At 42.5% G+C, this 23749-nt stretch overlaps 1 protein-coding gene across 1 annotated transcript; it reads left to right on the top strand.

The window, feature by feature from the left end:
* The first annotated feature begins 1285 nt into the window (after window positions 1-1285).
* RDH14 (retinol dehydrogenase 14) lies at window positions 1286-8502 on the top strand. Its single transcript, XM_039529595.1, has 2 exons — window positions 1286-1831; window positions 7621-8502. The coding sequence occupies exons 1-2, from the start codon at window positions 1301-1303 to the stop codon at window positions 8236-8238; spliced, it is 1149 nt and encodes a 382-aa protein (XP_039385529.1). The 5' UTR covers window positions 1286-1300; the 3' UTR covers window positions 8239-8502.
* The last annotated feature ends 15247 nt before the right edge of the window (window positions 8503-23749 follow it).

The raw sequence follows: 23749 nt of genomic DNA, 5'->3' as shown, positions 1-23749 counted from the left end.
ATCTGAAGACTATTATCAAGTTCTCCCTCCATCTTCTTTTCTCAAGATTAAACATGCCTTTTTTTAAAAATATTGCCTTGTAGTTGAAGGGGTACCCTGAACTGGACACTGCACTCCAGCTGAGGCCTCATGAGTGCTGAGTACAGTGAGACAATTACCCCCCATCTTTGAAATGACAGTCCTCTTCACATAACCCAGAATATTAGTCTTTTTTGCAACTACATTACACTGTCAGATATATTTAATTTGTGATCCACAATAACCCTCAGATCCTGTTCTGCAGTATTAATGCCTAGCCAGTGTTTCTCCATTTTCACAGATGTGTAGGATTTGAAGGGACCTCATCTAGTCCAATCCCCTGCACTCAAGGCAGGACTACTTAATAACTAGACCATTCCTGACAGGTGTTTGTCTAATCTGTTGTTAAAGACTTCCAGTGACAGAGATCCCACAACAGCCCTAGGCAACGGGTTCCACTGCTTAACTACCCTGACAGATAGGAAGTTTTTCCTAATATCCAACATAACCCCCTTCTCCTTGTTGCAGTTTAAGCCCATTGCATCTTGTTCTATCCTTAGAAGTTAAAGAGAACTATTTTTCACCCTCTTCCTTGTAAACAACCTTTTATATATTTGAAAACTGTTATTGAGTCCCCCCTCAGTCTTCTCTTCTTGAGACTGAACCAATTTTTTTTCCAACCTTCCCTCGTAGGTCCTGTTTTCTAGACCAGTAATCATTTGTGTTGCTGTCCTCTGGACTTTCTCCAATGTCTCCCCATTTGTCGTTAGAGCAGCAAAGAATCCTGTGGCACCTTATAGACTAACAGACGTTTGGGAGCATGAGCTTTCGTGGGTGAATATTCTTTGCTGCTTTTACAGATCCAGACTAACACAGCTACCCCTCTGATACTTGACACCATTTGTCGTTGTGTATCTGATTTTTCATTGTAGTACTTTGCACCTGCTGTCTTCCCTGAACGCTACCTTGTTGATGTCAGAACAGAGTTCTCCCTTTTGTCAAGGGAGCTTTGATTTCTTCAGTCTTTCGGGCTCAGACCCGGACCTGGCTGGGAAAGTCACAAGAAAAGGCTGGTGGCTGCAGCAGGAGACACTTTTATCTGCTCAAACGCTTTCGCGTCTCTCTCTGGGGTGCCAGCAGCTCAGGGGCTGCCCTTCCCCGGGGGCGGGCTGCGTAGCGCACAGCACGTGGCCGGACATCGCTGTCCCTGAGCTCGGGGCTCGCCCAGCCCAAGGGGCGCGCTGCCCCGGGCAGCGCTTTGAACCGCCGCTAGGGGAGGCGGATGAAACTACGAGTCCCAGAATGCAAAGCGAAGGGGGCCGCGCGGGCCAATCGGTCCCTAACCATCCGTAGGCGGCACTGGGCATCCAGCGCCGGCTGCGCCCTGGGAAAAACGCCGGGGCGGGTGTCGTTCGGCCCCTACTCGCGGCTCTCTCCTGGCCTCGAGCGCTGGGCTATGGCCGCTGCGGCGCTGCTGGCCGCGGCGTTGGGCGGGGGGCTGCTGCTGATCGCCCGCCGCTACCTGACCGGGGCCGGCCGGGCTTCGCGGGCCGCGGCGGCCGCGCTGATGCGGGGCAAGACGGTGATCGTCACGGGCGCGAACAGCGGGCTGGGCCGGGCCACGGCGGCCGAGCTGCTGCGGAGGCAGGCCCGGGTGATCATGGGCTGCCGGGACCGCGGCCGCGCCGAGCAGGCGGCCCGCGAGATCCGCGCCGAGCTGGGCGCCCAGGCGGAGGGCGGGGAGCTGGTGATCAGAGAGCTGGACCTGGCCTCGCTGCGCTCCGTGCGCAGCTTCTGCCAGCGGGTGCTGCAGGTACAGGGGGCGGGGAGAGGGTCGGCTGAGGGGCGGGGAGGAGGAGAGGGTTGGCTGGGGGGCGAGGAGGAGGAGAGGGGGCAGAGGAAGGGATGGAGTGAGGGGAGAGGGTTGGCTGGGGGGCTGAGGAGGAGGAGGAGAGGGGCAGGAAGGGATGGAGTGAGGGAGAGGGGAGGCTGGGGGCTGAGGAGGAGGAGAGGGGCAGAGGAAGGGATGGAGTGAGGGGAGAGGGTTGGCTGGGGGCTGAGGAGGAGGAGAGGGGCAGAGGAAGGGATGGAGTGAGGGGAGAGGGGAGGCTGGGGGTGAGGAGGAGGAGAGGGGGCAGAGGAAGGGATGGAGTGAGGGGAGAGGGTTGGCTGGGGGGTGAGGAGGAGGAGAGGGGGTAGGAAGGGATGGAGAGAGGGGAGGCTGGGGGGCAAGGAGGATGAGAGGGGACAGAGGAAGGGATTGAGTTAGGGGAGAGGGTAGGGTGGGGTGAGGACGAGGAGAGGGGCAGAGGAAGGGATGGAGTGAGGGAGAGGGTTGGCTGGGGGTGAGGAGGAGGAGAGGGGCAGAGGAAGGGATGGAGTGAGGGGAGAGGGTAGGCTGGGGGTGTGGAGGAGGGGGAGCGGGGGCCGAGGAAGGGAGGGAGTGCGGGGAGAGGGTTGGCTGGGGTGAGGAGGAGGAGAGGGGGCAGAGGAAGGGATGGAGTGAGGGGAGAGGGTTGGCTGGGGGGTGAGGAGGAGGAGAGGGGGCAGAGGAAGGGATGGAGTGAGGGGAGAGGGTAGGCTGGGGGTGAGGAGGAGGTGGAGAGGGGGCAGGAAGGGATGAAGTGAGGGGAGAGGGTTGGCTGGGGGTGAGGAGGAGGAGAGGGGGCAGGAAGGGATGGAGTGAGGGGAGAGGGTTGGCTGGGGGGTGAGGAGGAGGAGAGGGGGCAGGAAGGGATGGAGTGAGGGGAGAGGGTAGGCTGGGGAGCGAGGAGGAGGAGAGGGGGCAGAGGAAGGGATGGAGTGAGGGGAGAGGGTTGGCTGGGGGTGAGGAGGAGGAGAAGGGGCAGGAAGGGATGGAGTGAGGGGAGAGGGTTGGCGGGGGGTGAGGAGGAGGAGAAGGGGCAGGAAGGGATGGAGTGAGGGGAGAGGGTTGGCTGGGGGTGAGGAGGAGGAGAAGGGGCAGGAAGGGATGGAGTGAGGGGAGAGGGTTGGCTGGGGGGTGAGTAGGAGGGTGGGGGAAGAGATGGGGTAGGTTGGGAGGGATGGTGTAGGGGGAGAAGGATGGGGGAGGGCTGGAGTGAGGCAAGAGGGAAGTTTGTATGGAGGTTACAGGGCCTTGATGAAGGTTATATGGGACATGGCATGTGAGAAAACTAGTTGTTCCAAGGGCAGACATAGCGTTGGCGTCATCCTATCCTTTGTAGAGGACTGGAGTTTGTCAACAAATCATTCTGTATGTCTAATTAGCAGCCCTTGTGCAGGTTTGCAACTCAGGAACATTCCTGTCTCTCACTCCCTTATCCAGTAAGGGCTACAAAGTCTTCAAATTACCCCTTTGGCGACTTGGGGTTCTTCAGTGCTGAAATTGAGTGAAGATTAGCAGCTTTTGTCAGAGCTATTCTTGCATCTTGTAGGGTATTAAAAATAATCCCAAAATATTTTGGGATGTGATATAATGTTTTGGTGCATTCTTATGTATTGATTTTTAACCCAGGGAACAAAGCCTTATTAGGCCAAAGTATCCTTTCCTAGGGAAAATTTCCTGTTCCACTAGCTGTGTTGACCCGTCAGAAGAAGGACCGGGCCCATGGAGTTATACAGTGCAGCCAGAAGTCACCTTCACAAGCTTATATCAAGATGCAGCAGGCAAAGGGCAATCTCTGGAGGCAAAGAAAAAACTAGGGCAGCTGCAATATGCTGCAGTTTATTCTGCAAGGCATCTGGGAATTTGTGACTGTGAATTGGCTTAAGTGTGAGCCTCCTTCTGCCTACAGCATAGAGGATAGGCTGCAGTGAGAGAGCACTTCATGGGGTCATCTGAATCCAATCTACATTGAGCACGTTTCTATTACAGTACACGTTTCTATTACAGTTCTTCATAGTAACGAATCTTTGGATATAATGAACTCAGTCCCTGGATCCCACCTCCAGCCATAGGGCTGTATCGGGGGCTGTCAGTGGCAGGGCTGGAGGAGCTGTCAGCTGTCTCCTCCTCCCCTCTCCATCATGGGTCTCTATTTGGATAATCACCCCCTTGCTATAATGAACAAATGGCTTGGATCCTGAGGGATTTGTTATATCTAGGGGATACTATATGTCCGTAATCGTTCTGACTCTGTTAGACCTATCCTGGATCCTGCAAGCCTGCTTTATGAGGTGCTCACTAGGGTCGTACAGGCTTTCCTAAGAGATTTTGTAGAAGGGCATGAGCAAGCCAACAAATAGTTTCACTGAGCATCTCATGGATACAATTTACACTGTTTAGGGATATCCCAAAATAGAGGAAAGGGTGTGTGCTGTGGGGAAACTACATAATGGTAGAAAATGAGCTAATGCTGGAACTGCCACTCTGTATAACGCTGGGGTAAATATTTTCTTGATATCATTTTCTTAATCCATGAAATATCATCATCTTAACACTTGATGTTTCAACATAACTTCACATTAATAATAATGTGATGAATATTCTTTTTCTCTTCACCCTTTTGGGCCTTTAACATAATTTGCCAGGAGGCTGATGTCATTTCTGATTTGAAATATTTGGCAGACACTCAGATAATATAGTGATTGGGAGGCATGATGAAGAAATTGTATCATCTTTCAAACAGATTGGATTGAGTGTTTTTTCAAACGCTAGATCTCTGGATTCAATTCACAGGGCAGGTCCATGCACTTGGAAGTAATGTTTGACATATATGTAAAGAAGAAATGAGGGAATGAGTCAGGACCCAGTTGTCATCTTTTAGGATTTTACTATCTCATCTTGGGAGAGGGGGAAAGTTTCTCTGATGCCGGAGAAAAAGGCGGCTAATAGCTTTCTTTTGTTGATACTCTTAATAGGAACAAAAAGGGAATAATCTTGGCTTAAATAAAGTTGAGAGCTAAACATGAGTTTTTAAAGTGACGTGCCAGATTCACTTCACAGGATTTGTGTTAACACTTTCTTCTGTTTTGGATTGTGTGGGTTCCCACTTACTGAACTGAGGAACAATAAGGAAAATCCAGTCAAAACTACCAATTTTCTCCTGGTTCTAACTAAAACTATGAATAATCTTGATGCAAAAATCCACTATTCAGTCTGGATTTTCTAGACTGTAGGGGCCCTGTTTGAGGCACTTTTTCTGGGTTTTAAATGAAAAGCTAGACAGGTATCTCATAACTTGGAATATTTTTGTGCACATTTCACAGTGTTCCAATTTATAACAGTCCCTTAACTATCTAGTTTATTTTTCCAGGGTGTATTAAAGATGTCTCTCCCCATTGTGTCTAGACAGGAATACTATTGCACTCTTTGGGTCCGAACACCGACCCAAGAGGCCCTTGAAGAAATCAAGGCAGGAAGGGTTATATTTTAGAGAAAAGGCTAAATGTTTCTTGAAAATCTGTAGGATCCTCACACATTTGGGTAACTAAATGACACACTTAAACAAAGGTGTCAGAAATCATGAGTTTAACTGAAGAAGAAATATCTGGAATAATGAAGATGAATGGTAAAAAGGGCTACAGCAGTGGGTCTCTCGTAGTCTGTTGGACCTCTCCAATCTTTGCAGATAAGAAAATTGTAAGGGGAGTGAAAAGAAGGAAGATAAGTGTTGAGATTCACACTGTGTTGGCCCTATTTTAGGACGTATTATGTGTGTGCATTTTCCTCCTCTCTTAAACAGAACAAAAACACTAACAGAAAAGACCCACAGAAACAACAGGGGAAATTGACTAAAGCCCTAATTCTGTAATTAGTTTGTCATGGATGGACAGCTGTGCCCATGGAAAACTCCACTGACTTCAGTGGGAAACCATTTAGGGCCAACTGCGTAGATCCAGTTGCAGGATCTGGGCTTGATTGACTTTACAGGGGAAACTGAATGTGACTATACACAAAGTGCTGTGAAATGCACAAAGTAAACACTGGGAAAACAATATATCCTTTTTTCTAATCTGGTGTAGTGCCTCATAGATGTTAGTGATGCATTTAAAAAACAGTGATTTTTAAGCTGGCTGTCTCCCTATTGGCAAAACCAAATAAAGTATTGTCTTTTCACAAGCAAAATTGAGAACAAAATAGCGAGGCATGAGATAAAGTGTGTGGGGTGACATACCCGGGAGTGAGCTGGAGACAGCCTGGGAAGGTAGTGCCGCTATTGGGTTTATTTCTACTGGTATCTGCTGTTTTAGAATCCCCTCACCACGGCGTAAATGATGGAGAAAACAAAATGATTGAGGTGACTAGTTCTAGAAACACTTCCAAAGGGCTGTAGTACATACACACTTATGTTATTCCCCTCCTTTTCTGAACTTCTGACTCCTTCCTGAAGTTGTCTTTAAGATAAAGGAGCTTCCTAGATTGATAAGTTGGGTGTTTAGATACCTGAATTTTCATTTTTCACTTTTTTAGCCTCACTGCACAAAGACCAACATCATTGTGTATTCAGAGTAATATGCTGGCTTCAGTGATAAATTGTTACATCTTTCAGTACTATACAGCTATGTGGGAGATGTAAATTCTTTCCGACTCATGCATGAAGGACCCAATCCTGTGAGATGTTGAGCATCCTCAACTCCCATTGATATCAGTAGGAGTTATGGGAACTTAGCATCTTGCAGGATCAAGCCCCAGCTTGATTTAATTATTAACTAAATTCCAAATGCAGGATCAGATTCTGCTCCAAGTTATACTTGTGCCACTGATGGCAAAATGTGTGGACTATTAAATTTCAAAGGTGTAAATAAGGATAGAATCTGGCCTGCAGAAAATTTCTTACTGGTGGTAAGGAGCCAGAAAGAGCTCAGCTAGACTTCCAGAGCCTCTGTTAAATTTGCAGGACTGGCAGGAAAAGAGGGGTGGGGGTGAGGGTGGGGGACAGGTTGTTGTAAACTGAGCATTCAGATTGAAACATGGAACTTTATAATGACACTTGTGTGAAGTCATTTTTCAGAGTGGAAACACACTTTGAAACTCCTAAGATCTTTCCCTCTTGGAGTTCTGGGTGCACAGACTATGCAGGTTTTGGAGCATAAGTATTAATCATTAATAGCAGTGTTTTCAAAATTCATCATAAATCTAATTATTTTTCCCTAATCAAATAATGGGTTTAAAATTTGTTGGTAGTGTCTCTTTAACCCTAAATCCCTGCCTCAAAGAGCTAGATTATCTTTTAGTTCTTTGTTTGTACAGTGCCTGGCACAATAGGCTCTATGACCAGGGCTTCTAGGTGCTACCACAATATAAATACAAACCAGTAGTACAGGTATCAGCTTTTCTTTAATGTCACATCCTGATAATTCTTTGGAAAGAAATTGGTATTACAGAATAACTTCAGTGGATTTCAATTAAAAAATGCTATTCTTGAAAAATGTTTATATTTTAGCTATATTCAGAGTAACACAGCCCCCCCTCCATCCCATGTGATTTGATACTCCTCTTACTGACAACTATCAATACACTTATTTTTTCCAAGATTACATTAAAATAACCATGACTTAGAAATCCCATTTTAGAGGATGAGCAGTTGAATGTTTTTTCCTAATAAAGGTCAGTGAATACAATTAATCTTAATAACAGATTGCTGTGTTTATAAATCTGATTATTTTTGCTATTTTAAGGAAGAGCCGAGACTGGATGTTCTGATCAATAATGCGGGGATATTCCAGTGTCCATACATGAAGACAGAGGATGGTTTCGAGATGCAGTTTGGTGTCAACCACTTGGGTCATTTCTTGCTCACTAACCTCCTCCTTGGCCTCCTCAAAAGTTCTGCCCCAAGCAGGATTGTGGTAGTTTCTTCCAAACTTTACAAATATGGAGAGATCAACTTTGAAGACTTGAACAGTGAGATAAGTTACAATAAAAGTTTTGGCTACAGTCGCAGTAAACTGGCTAACATACTATTCACCAGGGAGCTAGCCCGCCGATTGGAAGGCACAGGAGTCACTGTCAACGTGCTTCATCCCGGTATAGTCCGAACCAATCTAGGCAGATACATGAATATTCCTTTGCTGGCAAAACCCCTCTTCAATTTGGTGTCATGGGCTTTCTTCAAAACCCCATTGGAAGGAGCCCAGACTTCTATTTATTTGGCCTCCTCTGCAGAAGTAGAGGGTGTGTCAGGCAAGTATTTTGGGGATTGCAAAGAGGAGGAACTGCTGCCTAAAGCCATGGATGATTTAGTTGGAAGAAAACTTTGGGATATCAGTGAAGTGATGGTTGGATTATTAAAATAAATGCTAGGAAAAAAGACCTACTGAAAGGAATGAAGATAACTAATATTTTGCTACCCTGAAGCTTTCTGCAATGGTATTTCCCCCTTGAATGGTGTGAAACACAAATTACTTTGCTCATAGATTTCAAAGCTACTAGGTTTTAAATCTGTATTTTGAAAAAAAAAAAAACAGAACTAGAATCTAACAGCCTGAGTGTTTGAATATATTTCAGCATTAAATCTCTTCAGAAAGCTACTTGTTCTACAAATAAAAAGTTATTTGCTATGTAATGTATATGCTTCTTTGTTGTCTTCCACTATTTGATCTCAGACATCGCACTGTATTGCATTGTAGGTGAAATGTGTGGCTGTTTGCTTTTTCTTGTAGATGGTTTGTGAATCCATCCTAATACCAATAACAGTGTTGGGTTGGTGAGCAATCCAAGCTAAAAATGTGAAAGATTTTACCAGTGAGTTGTGAGCACTCTTCCTCTATAATCCTCTAGGCCTCTGAATACTGTTTCATAGCACAAAAACTCTTTCCCACAACTGCATATCACTGGCTGCCTGAACAGGAACTATATCAAGCCATATTATAACTCAGCTGTGGGTCACAAGTCAGATATTTTCAAGATGGCCTTCCATAAATTAGCATCTGTCACTGCCATTAATCTAGTATATATGTTTGTTTGTACAGCAGATGCTATTTTATTTGGGTCAAACCTGCTCTTCTGGAGATATGAATCCAGGCCCCTATCCTGCACTAAGCCTTGGGCTGGTGGATGCCCCACCATTGACTTCAGTAGGTCTTTATGTGACTGGAGGGTGTGTCAGAGCCCAAAATCTGATCCTATGGTTTGTTTTGTGAATTGTCTATTTATAGATTTTTATCATACTGCCTTTCATAGTGAAATGTGCATATGGTTCAGTCTAATATGCCCCACAATTCTTCCTGATAAGTCATCTTCTGTGTAAGTGCATAGATTCATAGACTCTAGGACTGGAAGGGACCTCGAGAGGTCATCGAGTCCAGTCCCCTGCCCTCGTGGCAGGACCAAATACTGTCTAGACCATCCCTGATAGACATTTATCTAACCTACTCTTAAATATCTCCAGAGATAGAGATTCCACAACTTCCCTAAGGCAATTTATTCCAGTGTTTAACCACCCTGACAGTTAGGAACTTTTTCCTAATGTCCAAACTAAACCTCCCTTGCTGCAGTTTAAGCCCATTGCTTCTTGTTCTATCCTTAGAGGCTAAGATGAACAAGTTTTCTCCCTCCTCCTTATGATGCCCTTTTAGATACCTGAAACCTGCTATCATGTCCCCTCTCAGTCTTCTCTTTTCCAAACTAAACAAACCCAATTCTTTCAGCCTTCCTTCATAGGTCATGTTCTCTAGATCTTTAATCATTCTTGTTGCTTTTCTCTGGACCCTCTCCAATTTCTCCACATCTTTCTTGAAATGCGGTGCCCAGAACTGGACACAATACTCCAGTTGAGGCCTAACCAAGGTAGAGTAGAGCGGAAGAATGACTTCTCGTGTCTTGCTCACAACACACTTATTAATACATCCCAGAATCATGTTTGCTTTTTTTGCAACAGCATCACACTGTTGACTCATATTTAGCTTGTGGTCCACTATAACCCCTAGATCCCTATCTGCCGTACTCCTTCCTAGACAATCTCTTCCCATTCTGCATATGTGAAACTGATTGTTCCTTCCTAAGTGGAGCACTTTGCATTTGTCTTTATTAAACTTCATCCTGTTTACCTCCAACCATTTCTCCAATTTGTCCAGATCATTTTGAATTATGACCCTATCCTTCAAAGCAGTTGCAATCCCTCCCAGTTTGGTATCATCTGCAAACTTAAGCGTACTTTCTATGCCAATATCTAAGTCACTGATGATACTTATTTCCTTAACCTCACTAATGTGTACATGGTACAAATATGATCAAGAAACTAATACACAAACTTGACAAAAGTAGCCTTGGCAACTATCCTACATAGGCTTAGAGAGTCTCTACTATGCAGAGATAATGGAATTAAAATATGCCAAAAATAAATATAGGGATATTACATAAAGATGCCTCCCTTATTATTTTAAAATAAATATATAACTTCAGTAACTATTTCTGGTTAATTATGATTTGCTTGTCTCTCTTTAGTAATTTTATTTAACAGTACCAATTTAAGGTAAAAGTAAATTTAATGAATATGAAGAAAGTAGTGCTTTGGGGTCTTGATTACTACTATTAATTTATATATACATATTAAAGATTGAAGTGTTTGAAGCTTAATCTATCACACTATAAATCCTTATTGGCTCAACACTTGAGGTAACACCATGTTTGAGATTCTCAGGTCATTTACAATGTATGTGGTCTAACTCATACTCACTGCATGTTGTTCTGTATGTTCTAACTCACACACTGTATTGTGCTCAATCCCTTCCACACCTCTTTCCAGAGATGCAGTGCTGTGGATATAGGAAAGAGGCATAGCAGGAGCTCCATGCTTTTGGGAGGAAGACAGAGAAATCTAGAAGATCATAAGTTAAGGGAGAAAATTGATTTTTTTTAATGTGCCTGTAACAATAGTTACAGCATATATTGCTCACTATATTGTAATTGCAGCATATATTGCTCACTTTTAGGCAACAGAACCTGTAGGAGTAGAACTGAAGTGTGTGATTATTGTGTACGCTGAATGTTTGACACAAACAGGCTGTTTGTAAATAATGCAGAGGGCCATCCCAGAGAGAGGATGGAAATATGGTTAGAGAACAAACAGGTATTCAACCTGTGAAATCCTATTTTACGTTTACCTTGCGTCTTTCATCTAAAACAATCCCCAAATGACTATATGTAATACCATTGAAATGCAACCCTGGCTGGAGTGGAAGGCACCAACCAACTACCATGCAGCATAATACTGAGGGCAAGGCGAAGTTTTGACCAATTGTACCAGGGCACAAACTCTTCTGACAAAAAACAAGATGGGTTCTCTCAAGTCCCTACAGACCAGAAGATACGTTTAGCTCCTTTGGTGAAACAGTAAAAAAACAAGGTAACATAAATAGAACTCAAATTTATGATCTGTGATCCACAGTTCCATTGCTACCCCGTCAAAACCACTGTGTGCATGTTAGAAGAGGGTCATGGATGCCTACCGGGGCATAGCTTGCAAAGAAAAGTGCCATGCTGAAAAGCACTTAAGTGGGAATTCTGTACCTTAATCCCTTAGGCACAGGCATGTTAGGGAGATTTTCAGAGATTTGTTGAAGGTTAGACAGGGAGTCAGTGGCATACTTTGCTTAATAATAAGTTTGCATACTTTGCTGAATCAAGACTGTCATTTTTTGCTGTCTTTGTTCATGCAAACAGGGCTTGTGTACATATTTAATATTTTTAAAAAAAAAGAGTACAGAAGAAAATACTGAGTCTTTGGCCATTGGGACACTTACTCTAAAAAGACCCAAAATCTACAACTGTGAGGGGGCAGCTGTACATAGCATGAGACTTCCAATACAAATTGTCCATCTTAATATGAGATAAATGATCAGTTTTTCCATGATGCAGAGAAAAAAGAAATATTGTTTTAACTCCCATTTCATTCTTTTGTGGTTGCTCATTTTGCCCATGTACGCTTCCTACTATGAGAAAGCATCACAGGCTTCAAAGCCTGAGTCCTGTGAAAATAGGGTAAGGGCATGAGGGGATTATGTGGATATGGATAGTTCCCAGTTTAAATACATTTGATTTATTTCCACCTCAGGCCATAAAGAAAATAACTTGCAAGAGTCATTCAAATAATTTTAGTATACAAGGCCTATTCCCCTTTACATATACATTTTCCCACGTTAATCCTGAAGGAGCTATTTGGCTGGCATAAACATCCAGGAGGCCTAGACAACCAAATCATTATTTTTGATGTGTCTCAGAGTGGAACTGATATTTCTCATAACAGAAAAACTGCCTCCCTACAGGCTTCTTACCCACCCCCTCAGCTACCAGAAGTGCCCTTGCACCTGTTGTGACTGGACTCAGATTTGAGAACTTATATTTGAATATTTAATTGATTCCAAATGTTCTAAACCAGAGGTTTTCAAACTGTGGTCGCTATAAGGTGTGTGCGTGGGCAGCCGCACACAAGAGAATGAAGGGCCACCCACCTAATTAGTGGAGCCGTGGAGGTATGGCTCCACTAATTAGGTGCCTAGACCCTGGAAAAGACACATGTAAGGTGAGGTGGTAGTCTTGGGGGGAATACTGGGTAGGTGGGAGGGGGAAGTGGGGTGAGAAGAGGGGGTGGGGGGAATTTGGGAGGTGCAGGGCTGCAGCAGCTAGAGAAAGAGGTGACTTTCTCCAGCTCCAGGGCTGCTGGGGAGAGACAGACGTCCTTCCTAGCTCAGCTCTGTGGCTGCTATGGTGGTGGAGAGACACCCCTCCCCCCCTTCCCAGTCATAGCAGCAGGGGAGAAAGGGAGAGCCCCCCCCCCTTTCCCAGTCCAAGCTCTGGGACTGCCACAGCAGGGGAGAAAGGGCACATTCACATTCATTGCACTAGAAAGGCAAGACTACTGATATTAAAATATGAGTTGTGTGCTTTTATTTGTAGAACAAAAAAAGTAATTATTAAGTTTGTTTATATATATATATATATTTATATATATCTATATCTATATATATAGCGCTTTTATCCAAACATGTTACAATAGTTAGCTAACGGTGCAAACAACATTTGGAAACATCATTAAGTGGTCCGCCGAGACCCTCAGCAATTTTCAAGTTTGAGAACCACTGTTGTAAAAAGCATAGTGAAGGGAACATGTTACTAATCATCCTTCAGAAAGGCTGGCACACCAGCCATCTAATAAGGTTAACAAACCTCTCCTGCAAGTTGGAATTTTTTTACTTCTTAAATATTTGCAGATAAAATGAAGAAGACTCACTGTAACTAGGAGGGGTGGGGGACAATGGACGGATGGCCTGGATGCCATGAGTGCTGCAAGATGCTGAGGTAATATCTTTTATTGGAACAGCTTCTGTTGGCAAAAGAGACGAGCTTTTGAGCTACACAGAGTTGAAGAAGAGCTCACCTACAGAAGTTGGTCCAATAAAAATTACCTCATTCACCTTGTCTGTCTGACATCCTGGGATCAGTATGGTATAACAACACTAAATGAAATGCTGCCACCATAAGCATCAAGCTTGAAATACAGCCCAATTCTGGAAGGTGTTGAACACCTTGCCAGCTGCCAAGGATCCTAAACTCCCAGGATGAAATCCTGGCCCTACTGAAATCAATGATAATTTTCAATAGGTCCAGGATTTCACTTCCCATCGACTTAAAGTGAAGTCAATGGGAGCTTAAGATTGTCTATGCATTGTGGGGTCAGGCCATTAGACTGCTTGGAAGTGCATGTTCCAATCCTGCCCAGCATTTTTTGCCCTTTGTTAGATACATTAATCTTTGGGTAGATTATTGTGTATGTACCTTTCCAAAAAGACCTAAAAAAACATAGTCTTTACTGTGTGGACATTAAAGATTCCAAGGCCTTTTCTGTAAGAGTTAGGGTCCACTCCATGGTTATCCTTTGCCAATATGTTATTATCTCCACCATGCTGTTGCTCCGAGAGTCAATTCTCTAGCTGGCTACTACCCTCCATCCACACCAGAGGTGACTGCAGTTCAGTGGTGAGTAAAGTGATTCCTGCATATGAAGTGCCCAATCCTGTAATCCTCATCCTATAGTCCTTTGGGAGCCCAAGTGACCTCTTGTGCGAATAAAGACCATTGATTGGGCTGAGATGCATGGGGGTGACAAAGCCTACAATACAAACATTGAAGATTAACAGCCACATTTTCAAAGGTGGCCTCTTTTTGGGTTCTCAACTTGAGACACCCCAGGCCTGATTTTCTGAGGTGCTGAATATCTGCAACGCCACTTGAAGTCAACAGGAACTGCAGTTGATCGAAACTACAATTAGCAGGAAAATGTTGGATTCTAAAGTTTTTCAGTGGAAAAACATGGACCTTTTTTGCAAAAATGTTTTGCATTTTCCTCATTTTCGATTAGCTCTACTCAAACCCTCTGAAAATCAGGTCAAAAGTGGCTCAAATTGTGCTCCCCAAATCTTGAGGCATCCTAATTCAGAGAGTACTTTTGAAAATTTTGGCCATAATACTTTCCTTAAATGAACAACTTCAAAACACTTTTCTTAATATCGCATGTATCTATGGTCATGTGTTGTTATTAATAAATTGTATTCCAGTAGCACTGAGGCTCCAACCAAGCCTGAGGCCCAGGCACAGTAGAAGCAGAGTAGGAGATGATGTATTAGCCACAAAACAAAGGCAACAGTGATGTCCCCTTAAGCATACTTGCGACAAAGGTTAAGGCCTATCAACCTACTTTGCTGTTTGAATTTGTTTATTTAAATAAAGTTTGCTTTTGGACATCTATTATTTCTAAAAGGGGTTAAAGCATTGGGAAAAGTGTAAATGGTCATTGCTTCAACAACACAGCAACATGTTTGCTATGGAAAACACATAAAATGACAGGAAATGGCTTAACGGGGGAGGTGTTCAATTTTAAGGCTTCTGTTGAAAGAAGTTGATGAGTGAAAATATTGCATTCAGTAAGAAGCGTGGAATTTTGATGCAGCCTAGAGGGACAGCTTTGTACTATGGTGGTCTAAACTGGGATTTTACATTAATGTAACCAATCAGAACCCTTGTTAAAGCTAGAGTCAAAAGGGAAGACTGAGCAAAAGCACCACAAAGTTTATCTTTTGCTCATCTGGAAGAGTTTATTTTAAAAACAGAACATTGTTTGCTGCTGTTGAAATGAAAGTGTGAGAGTTGCAGCTTTCTTCTGATGCCATCTGGCAGATGATTTAATGGTGTGTGGTATTCACTAATCCAAATAACCCTGTGTGTGGTAACCATTGTATCTTTACTGATCATGCAGCTGGGTTGATTGAACTTTAGAGGGCTCATGCAAAACTATCGATGGTGGGACTGTAGATAATTTAAAATGAGCACAGTATTAAAGAAATGTATAGGATACAAAACATGCCTGCCAAATCCATGGTGGTTTTATTAAGAATCTTCCCTTTTATTGACCCTAATTCAGATTGTTGTATGCAGTGCAATTGTAGCCGTGTTGGTCCCAGAATATTAATAAAAAATATTACCTCACCCACCTTGTCTGTCTCATGTCAGATCAACATTTTGCCTCAAGTCTGTGGTCTTGATTCACCACATGAACTCTACTAGTTCTATGACAGTTACTTCACTGAAATCAATACCAATACCAGCATAACCTTGGAATAACAGAATCGTGTATGGGATTTAGTGCTGACCATTCAAAAGGCTTTCTCCTTTAGATTTGTTTAATGTTTTTGTTAATTATATAGTTGAATTTCTAACTGTTGTCCTTTTTGTGAGTTATTTCTTTTCAGTTTTAAGGCCAGTTTAAAATTCATGAAAGCACCACATTCATTGATGAACCCTGGAAATAAAAGTCACGCATAGAATTATATTATAAGGACAGGAAGGAGTTACAGATAAATATAAATGCACTGGAAAGAACATGGTACAATTGAATCCAAGAATGCAAAAGAGAAGGTGTCAAAAATATACATGAGAGGGTCTCAGCTACATGTCATGGAATAGAATTCAGAGATTTGTCAGAATAAATATTTTGGGCTGGATTTGTCTCTCACCAATTTTAAAGTGGTGAAACTTCACTGACTTCAGAGCAATTTCTCCTGATTGAGTCTGCAAGTGGTTAGAGTATCAGAACCATTATTAATATCAACATACCATTATTTTTGTGTATTTCCTTTTCCAAATTAAGGCCCTGCTTTTGGAATTGGATCCACTAGCATGGACCTCAGGATGATAGAATTACACAGTTTCTCTTTTAAGTCCAGGAGGTACCGTTATATCATCTAGACTGACTTCCTGAATAACACAGGCAAAAGAATTTCGAGATGGAGAATCCACCCCTTTCCCTTGGTATTTTGTTCCAATGGTTAGTCACCCTCACTGTTTTATTTCCAGTTTGAATTTGACTTTCACTTTCAGCCATGGATTCTTGTGCTTTTCTCCAGTGGATTGAAGAACCTTTTAGTTCCCAATATTTTCTCCCTGTGAAGATATTTATGCACTGTAATCATGTCACCTTTAGATCTGATTGTTTTTTTAAATAAACTAAGCAGATGGAGCTCCTTAAATCTCTCTATGGCATTTTTTTTCCCCAGCTCATGAATAATTTTTGTGGATCTTCTCTATACCCTCTCCACTTTTTGGATATATATATTTTTTAAAATGTAGACCCCAGAATCCCATTGTCGGTCTGCCTTATACAGAAGTAAAGTCACTTCCCTACTCCCACACCTTGTTGTCCTAAATGGTCCATGGTCCTCGCGAGACCTCACTCTGTTTATTTAGCTACCATGGGATTCTTAACAGTTCTATATCAAAAAGTTATAGATTCAGAGTAATTGCAAATGTAAGGAGGGAGAGAAATAAAGACAATATAATATATGGAATACATTTTTAAAAAGTTGATATTACTTTACTGTACTTTGCAATTTCCCCCTATAAATCACATGAAATATACACATATGGTGGGATTTTTCAATGGGACTTGTGCTCCTAAGTCACGGAGGTGCTTTTAAAATTCACCCCACAAGCTAAATATTTTCTTTAAAATTAATCCTGATCTCTGTCTTTTACCCTAAGAATTGAATAAGTAAGAATGGAATAATCACACAACTGGTGTTAGGAAGTGGAGTTTGATTGCAAATGGCACAAGAGACAATGCAGAGGTGAGAAAAGGAAGTGAATCCATTTTCCATTCCTTTGATATCTGATTTGAATTCATTACATTCATCAGTTTAATATCAGATCCTCCCCTGGTTGGTGCAGTGGTAGGGTTCAGTGAGCCCTACACTGTAGACTTTCTGCTGTCTAGAGGGGCATCCTTCACAATAGGCTGTGGCAAAAATGAAGGGGGAGGGGGTTACTTAATTTGTCCACTGAGCAGAAGTAGCTCTAACTCACTACTCACTGTTATCTGCTGGCAGTCGCTTACTCTGTGAATGGCTTAGGACCAGACATGCCCCTTAAGCTGCAGATGTGATGCATGCGCGTGTAAGACAAGCCTTTTCCTGCAGCTATATAAGGAGACCAGCAGCCATTAGCTAAGAAGCAGGAAGTCACATCCTCACATTCCATCTAAATGACATTAAAACAATGTAATATGTGGCTGTTAAGAAGGCAATGCTGTCCTAATAGTACCCACCATCACCAGATAAAGAAACAGATCTTAAGATGGTTAAAGAAAACTTTGATTGGCTAGCGAATTGTTTTACAATATGTTAGGATTGGTTAGAAAATTGTTTAGTAATATTTTAGTAAAATGATTGGTTACGGGACAGCTAAGCAGCACTCAAGTTTCACTATATAAACTGGGGTCCAAAAGGAAGTTCTTTTGGAACCAACTCCAGGACACAGCCCCAAGATCAAAGCTGCAAGACCTCAACTCCCTGCCAATCACACTATGCAGCAGCTGGAGTCCCCAGATAAACTGATCATGACTGGCCAGAAGAAAAAGTTCATCTGCCTTATTGGGAGTGCTGAGCATTGTATGCTCAGTGTGGATTCTGTTATGGTGATTGTTAATAAATAGAAGTTAAGGATATTACTGTATAAGGCTCTTTCACTGGTAAAAGACCTCGCAGACCTGTAGAGCCCTGAGTCCACAGGGAATGGGTGTTATACCTAGAGTCCTGAGCCCATGGAGGGGTGGAGCCCAGAGCCCACGGAGAGGTAAGGTTGGGTGCCTTAAACCCAGAACCCTAGGAACTGGGGAAGGGTGGGGATGCCTAAATTAACAGGGTTATGTCTTGAGCCCACAGAAGGGTAAAGATGGGTGTGCTAGAGAGTGTGCGGGTAACAGGCTGACATATTAACTCATCTGCTCTCCTAGATTCTGATCCAAAGCCTAATAAAATCAACTGAAAGACTCCCATTGACTCCAATGGGCTTTGGTCCCCTAGTTCTGCCTTGAGCTCCCAGATAGGATCCTGCCCTGCTGCTTATGGATGGAAAAGGCCCCTACATCTTCTTTCTCACTTGTCCATCAGGCTAGGAGAGGTTTTGGGTCCCGATTCAGCAAAATACTTTAAGCACATGCTTAAGTTCATCCCTATTCATCAAAGTATTTATGCATGTGCTTAAGTGGGATGTTTGCTTTTAATGTACATACTTGACTTTTTGAAGCTACTGAGGCTTTGTCTATCTTCAAAGTTACACCAGTTTAATTAAATGTGTGATTTTAAAATGATTTATTTAAAGTGATTCAAAACCCTGTGTGGATACTCTTAATTTATTTTAAAACTGGTCTAAATCAATTCCTTACCAAGTTAAGCTAAAATACCAATATAAAGCAGCTTTAAATTGAATTAAGAGTGCCCACATGGGGTTTTGCACCAGTTTTAATTGTTTTTTTTAAATCAATTTAAGGTTAAACTGACGCAATGTTGAATATTGGCAAGACTAGCATTGTTATTAATTTTCACCTCTAGAAGCACTTGTGTTGGAAAGCATTTGAAATGGTAGCTGATTCACAAAGCTCATTGCACGCTCACAGTGGGGATTCATCATCGCTTTCATTAGGTTTTATTATCATCACCTTCAGTGGCACATACAATGTTTATTACATCACTCTATAAGATGTTTAAACATTATATGACAAACAAATACTTCCTAGCACCTGGCTGTCTGGCTAACCTTTGTTCTGTGTAGTTTGTTTTGCCACTGTAGATTTTTGATGTGCACTTCTGCACGTGATCCAGGTGATGAGATCACATATAACTAATGCGTCCTTGACACATCTATTATTCTTGGTCTAATTTGATTCCACAGAGCTCTGACAAAGAAAGGTCACTGCAGCAGACTTTGCTAGGGAAATGAATGTACACACAGACATCTGCAATTAATGATGCCCTAGTATTCTTAATGCACTATAAGTTCAGCATTTTATCAAGAAGATTGCTTAGATCTGTCTCTTTGAACACTAATTTAGGAATTTTGGCAAAGACCACATAGAGTAATTTATATAATTTATTATAGTAACAATATTTGATGAAACAACAAATATAAACAATCCCTCAGTGCTCAAAGAAAACAGAGGAACTCATGTATTGCTGTAGTAGTAGGTCTGATCTCAGTAGTGTACAGGTAATATATTTTGAAATAGAAATATGCATTGCAAAACTGTTCTCATAAGACCCTTTTACGGACTATTTCTCTCCCTCTCTTCCTTTATGTTTCTCCCTCTCTCTTTTTACATTCTTTTATTCTTTCATCATCTTTATTGTTTAAGTGAAACAAGAGAAAACATATATTTTTACACTAGGAAAAAAGCACAAATTCTTCTCAGCTGCTGTTAAAAAATGCTGGAACTCAACTGCCCTAGGTTCTTACTCACTTTCTGGAATACAAACAATGCAGCTTACAAAACAATGTGAACAGCAATAATGTCACATGTAAATGTTGATTTATTCCAGGCTCTCTTTTTGCAGCAGGAAACCCCGGGCTTATCAAGTAGGGGCTTTGTTGCCAAAAGATAATTAAAATAGCATAAAGTGGTCATGTAGTTAATCTAGTAAGAGAAATGCATTTGTATTGTTGATTTGACTTAATAATTTATTTGTCGTGCTGTTGATTTGACTTGTGCAAAGATGGAAATAAATATAACTGAAGGGCTTGATCGTGGCTTTGATGAGTGCAGCATAGTACCTATATGGAATAGAAAATAAAAGGCAGAACATTGTTGTGCTACCTCAGAAGCAGACCGGGATATTGTGATTCAAGGAGTCACAGGCTTTGTCTACACTACACACCTAAAAGTGGCACAGCTGTACCGCTGCAGTTGTGCCACTCTAAGATTTCCCGTGTAGCTGCTCTATGCCGGGGGGGAGAGCTCTTCCATCGGCATAATTAAACTACCCCTAACAAGAGGCGATAGCTATGTTGTCAGGAGAGCATCTTCCGCTGACATTGTGCTGTCCAGACTGACGCTTTTGTCGGTGAAATTTTGTCGGGGTGTGTTATCACACCCCTGACCAACGAAAGTTTTACCGACAAAAGTACTAGTGTAGACAAAGTCAAAATTTCCTTCACAGTTCCCCTACTGCTCTGAGAGGGAGCATATTTCTGAGCCCTGTACCTAGTGCAGTGTATGCTTCTCTGATGTGCCTTGCACCCCCCTATGCCCCTGTGCCACCACAGTTACTAGGCCAGAGTTGAGTGCTAAAGCGTTATAAATTTTAGAGAAGTGTATTCTTAAATTTCAACATTTCTAGTTAGCAACACTTCCCAATTCTCATTGTAGCAGATTTTTAAAAGCATCTACAAAATGTAGGAGTATAAATCCCAATGACTTTCAATGAAATCTTTTCTCCTCAATCAAGTAAAAAAACCTCCTCTATGATTATTTGTTAATAACCATCATTGTGTTCAGTCCTGGACTGATGGGGGGTAGACAATGAGCCCCAATGGGTTTTTCTCCATGTTTAAAATTCATAACATGAAATGTTGTGTCAACTGTTAGTCAGTTTCTGTGAATTAACTTCGTCTGCAGTGTATGATACTGTACTTCATTAAAATGCCACTTTTCTTGTCAATTTGCATCTAATTTACTATTTGAATCTAGGAGAATTTAGTCCTGTTTTTTGTTAACTAGATTAACTTTAAACACAGAGCTTAAATCACGTTGTTTTGGATCTTTCAGCAAGTCAAAGTGGCTGCCAATTCCCTAGAAATAAGCAAACTGACTGTTTCTTATAAAACGTATTGTTTGAAATTTGCAGTGGGGCATTTCCACATGTTTGTACATAGACTTCACTTATGGCTCTGCTTTCTGTTCAGAAACTATAACATTGCTTCATTACTCCCTATGCATTGATCTCCAGCTTGATTTTAGTGTTTTAGCTAATTGGTTTCCCAGGAAGAAACAAAATTGTTTAATATCTCCCTGCCATGTTCACTTAGCTCCTTGAGAACACCATTTAGGGTTTTCTAACTTCAAAGATAACTGGCAAAGTTAAAAAAAAATTGGGCTTGTGCTCCCTTTCCCTCTTGATGTATCAAAGTTTTTAAAATAGATTGATTTAAAATATAAACTTTTTTTTCTGCTTGCTTTTTATTCATTAGCAATTCAGATATTACCTAGGCTGGAAGACTCTATGATGACTGGAGAACTTATGAATGGTGAAGTCACAAGTGCTTTACAAGCAAAAATTGAGCTGTAAAGAAGGTATAGAATTAGAGTAAGGCAGCTTAAAACGGTTGTTGTTTTTGTTCTGGACACCTATTTAACTTCAATGATTAATTAACATTTTGAAGAAAAGAAGCCTTTAGTAAACTTTCTCACCCATTCAGCAATGTCACAATAAACAATACCGCTCCCCTCCCCTCCAACAAAGGCAGGGGGATCTAGACTTTATGTTCTTGATATTTCTAAGGTTAAAAAAAAGGTAGAAAACAGCAGCTTTGAAAAAATAATAATAAAAACCACATTCAGGCCCTCTTTATACATCATAAAGAATCAAAAGAGGACAGAAGTTCAATTAAAAGTAAATCCTTTACAGGTCACCTTTAAATGTTTATGCAAAATGCCTTCGCACATAGGAATACAAGTGATGGAGGCCAGATACTAGAGGGGACTTGCCCTATTTGAGAAATCTCTCATAGGAATACAACACTGCTCTATTTGTAATTAACTGTCTGAGCAATTATAGATTTGCCCTATTAGTAAAATTTCCCCATCTGGTTAAACTCACTATGTATGTACCCTGCCTGTTCTATCCTCAAATCAAATCTGGAGCCTACTGCTGTATAAGCACTGCAGTGCTGCCAGATAAGCCAACTAGGAGCCTTCCAACAGTGAAGACCTCAGATCAAAAAAGCATCCCTATTCATCAGTGATAGGTCTTCACTACAGAGCTAGCCCAGGTTATAGCCTGGGTGTTGCCTCTTAACCTCTTCCATCCACATAGAAAAACCTCTTACGTGGACTTGAGAGTGCCTTGAGCTAGCAGGCGTAGCATAGCTGAAGGTACAGGCTTGAGCTCAGGCTGGTACCCTGCGTATTTTGCAGTGAAAATGCAGGCTAATCAAGTCCAGGTGCTGTTAATCCTTCAATCCTATCCCAGAATTTCACCTGGGATATACTTTCTTTCCTGTTCCCCCCGTCTGCATTTTAACTCAGATTTGCCTGCTCCATTTCTGCTGCACTTCTACAATATTTGAACAGAGAGGCTGGCCAAGAAATCCTTCTCCATACTGCTGGTTAGCCAGAAGCTGACACCAGCAAGACCCATTAGAGCACTTCTGCATAGGTGACCAGGATAGCACCACGGTGGACCCAACCACCTGGGTCTGGCACAGGTGGGACTTTACAGTGGTGATGCTTCACCCATGGTAAGCTTGCCTGGACTAACTCTGCAGTGAAGGGATACACTAAAGGACTGAAGCACATGCTTAAAACCCACTGAAATCAAGTGAAGCGTACTTTGCATAATAAGAACAGTGCTAAGCTGCTTTCAGATGGAGGACAGGGCCGCCCAGAGGGCGGGGGGCAAGTGGGGCAATTTGCCCCCACGAGAGTTTTTCGGGGCCCCTGGATCGGGGTCCTTCACTTGCTCTGGGAGCCCTGGAAAACTCTCACAGGCCCCGGGGCCCCGAAGCTCCTTCCGCTCTGGGTCTTTGGCGGTAATTCGGCAGCAGGGGGTCCTTCCGTCCCAGGACCTGCCGCTGAAGAGCTGGGTCTTCAGTGGTAATTCAGTGGCGGGGGCTCCCGCCGCGGGTCTTCGGGGCACTTCGGCGGTGGGTCCCGGAGTGGAAGGACCCCCCTGCCCCGAATTACTGCCAAAGCGGGGGCCCCCCACCGCCGAGGCCCCCAGCACCCTGGAATCCTCTAGGTGGCCCTGATGGAGGATGGATTTTGTGTATCTTGAACATTACATGTGTTTTATGATTTTCTGCATAAAGTAAAATACTGTAAGAAATTCAGAGTAAACAGTTTCTCCATCCAAATTGAAGACTTTTTCCTGTACACAGAAAGAGGTGTAACACATTGTGCTTTCCCCAGTGTACTATAGTGCTTCCCCTGTAACAATGCAATCCTGACACAATCTATCCCTTGATCTTTTTAGAGAGTTGGAATAAATGGATAAAAATATACTGTATTCAAAATAGCTTTGATCAACAAAGGGCACCTTTATGTTTTATTTATTTATTTTTGTCTGAGATAAAGATCCAAGAAGTCATAATTAATGAACTGTTCATTCAGAGAATTATAGGACTGGAAGAGACCTCAAAAGGTCATCTAATCCAATCCCCTGAACTCATGACAGGACTAAGTATTATCTAGACAATCCCTGACAGGTGTTTGTCTAACCTGCTTTTAAACATCTCTTGTGTCTTGCTTACAACAACTCCCAGAAT

Source organism: Mauremys reevesii, linkage group 3, assembly GCF_016161935.1.
Source record: "Mauremys reevesii isolate NIE-2019 linkage group 3, ASM1616193v1, whole genome shotgun sequence".
Taxonomy (NCBI): Eukaryota; Metazoa; Chordata; order Testudines; family Geoemydidae; genus Mauremys; species Mauremys reevesii.
This window is presented reverse-complemented; position numbering and strand designations above follow the sequence as displayed.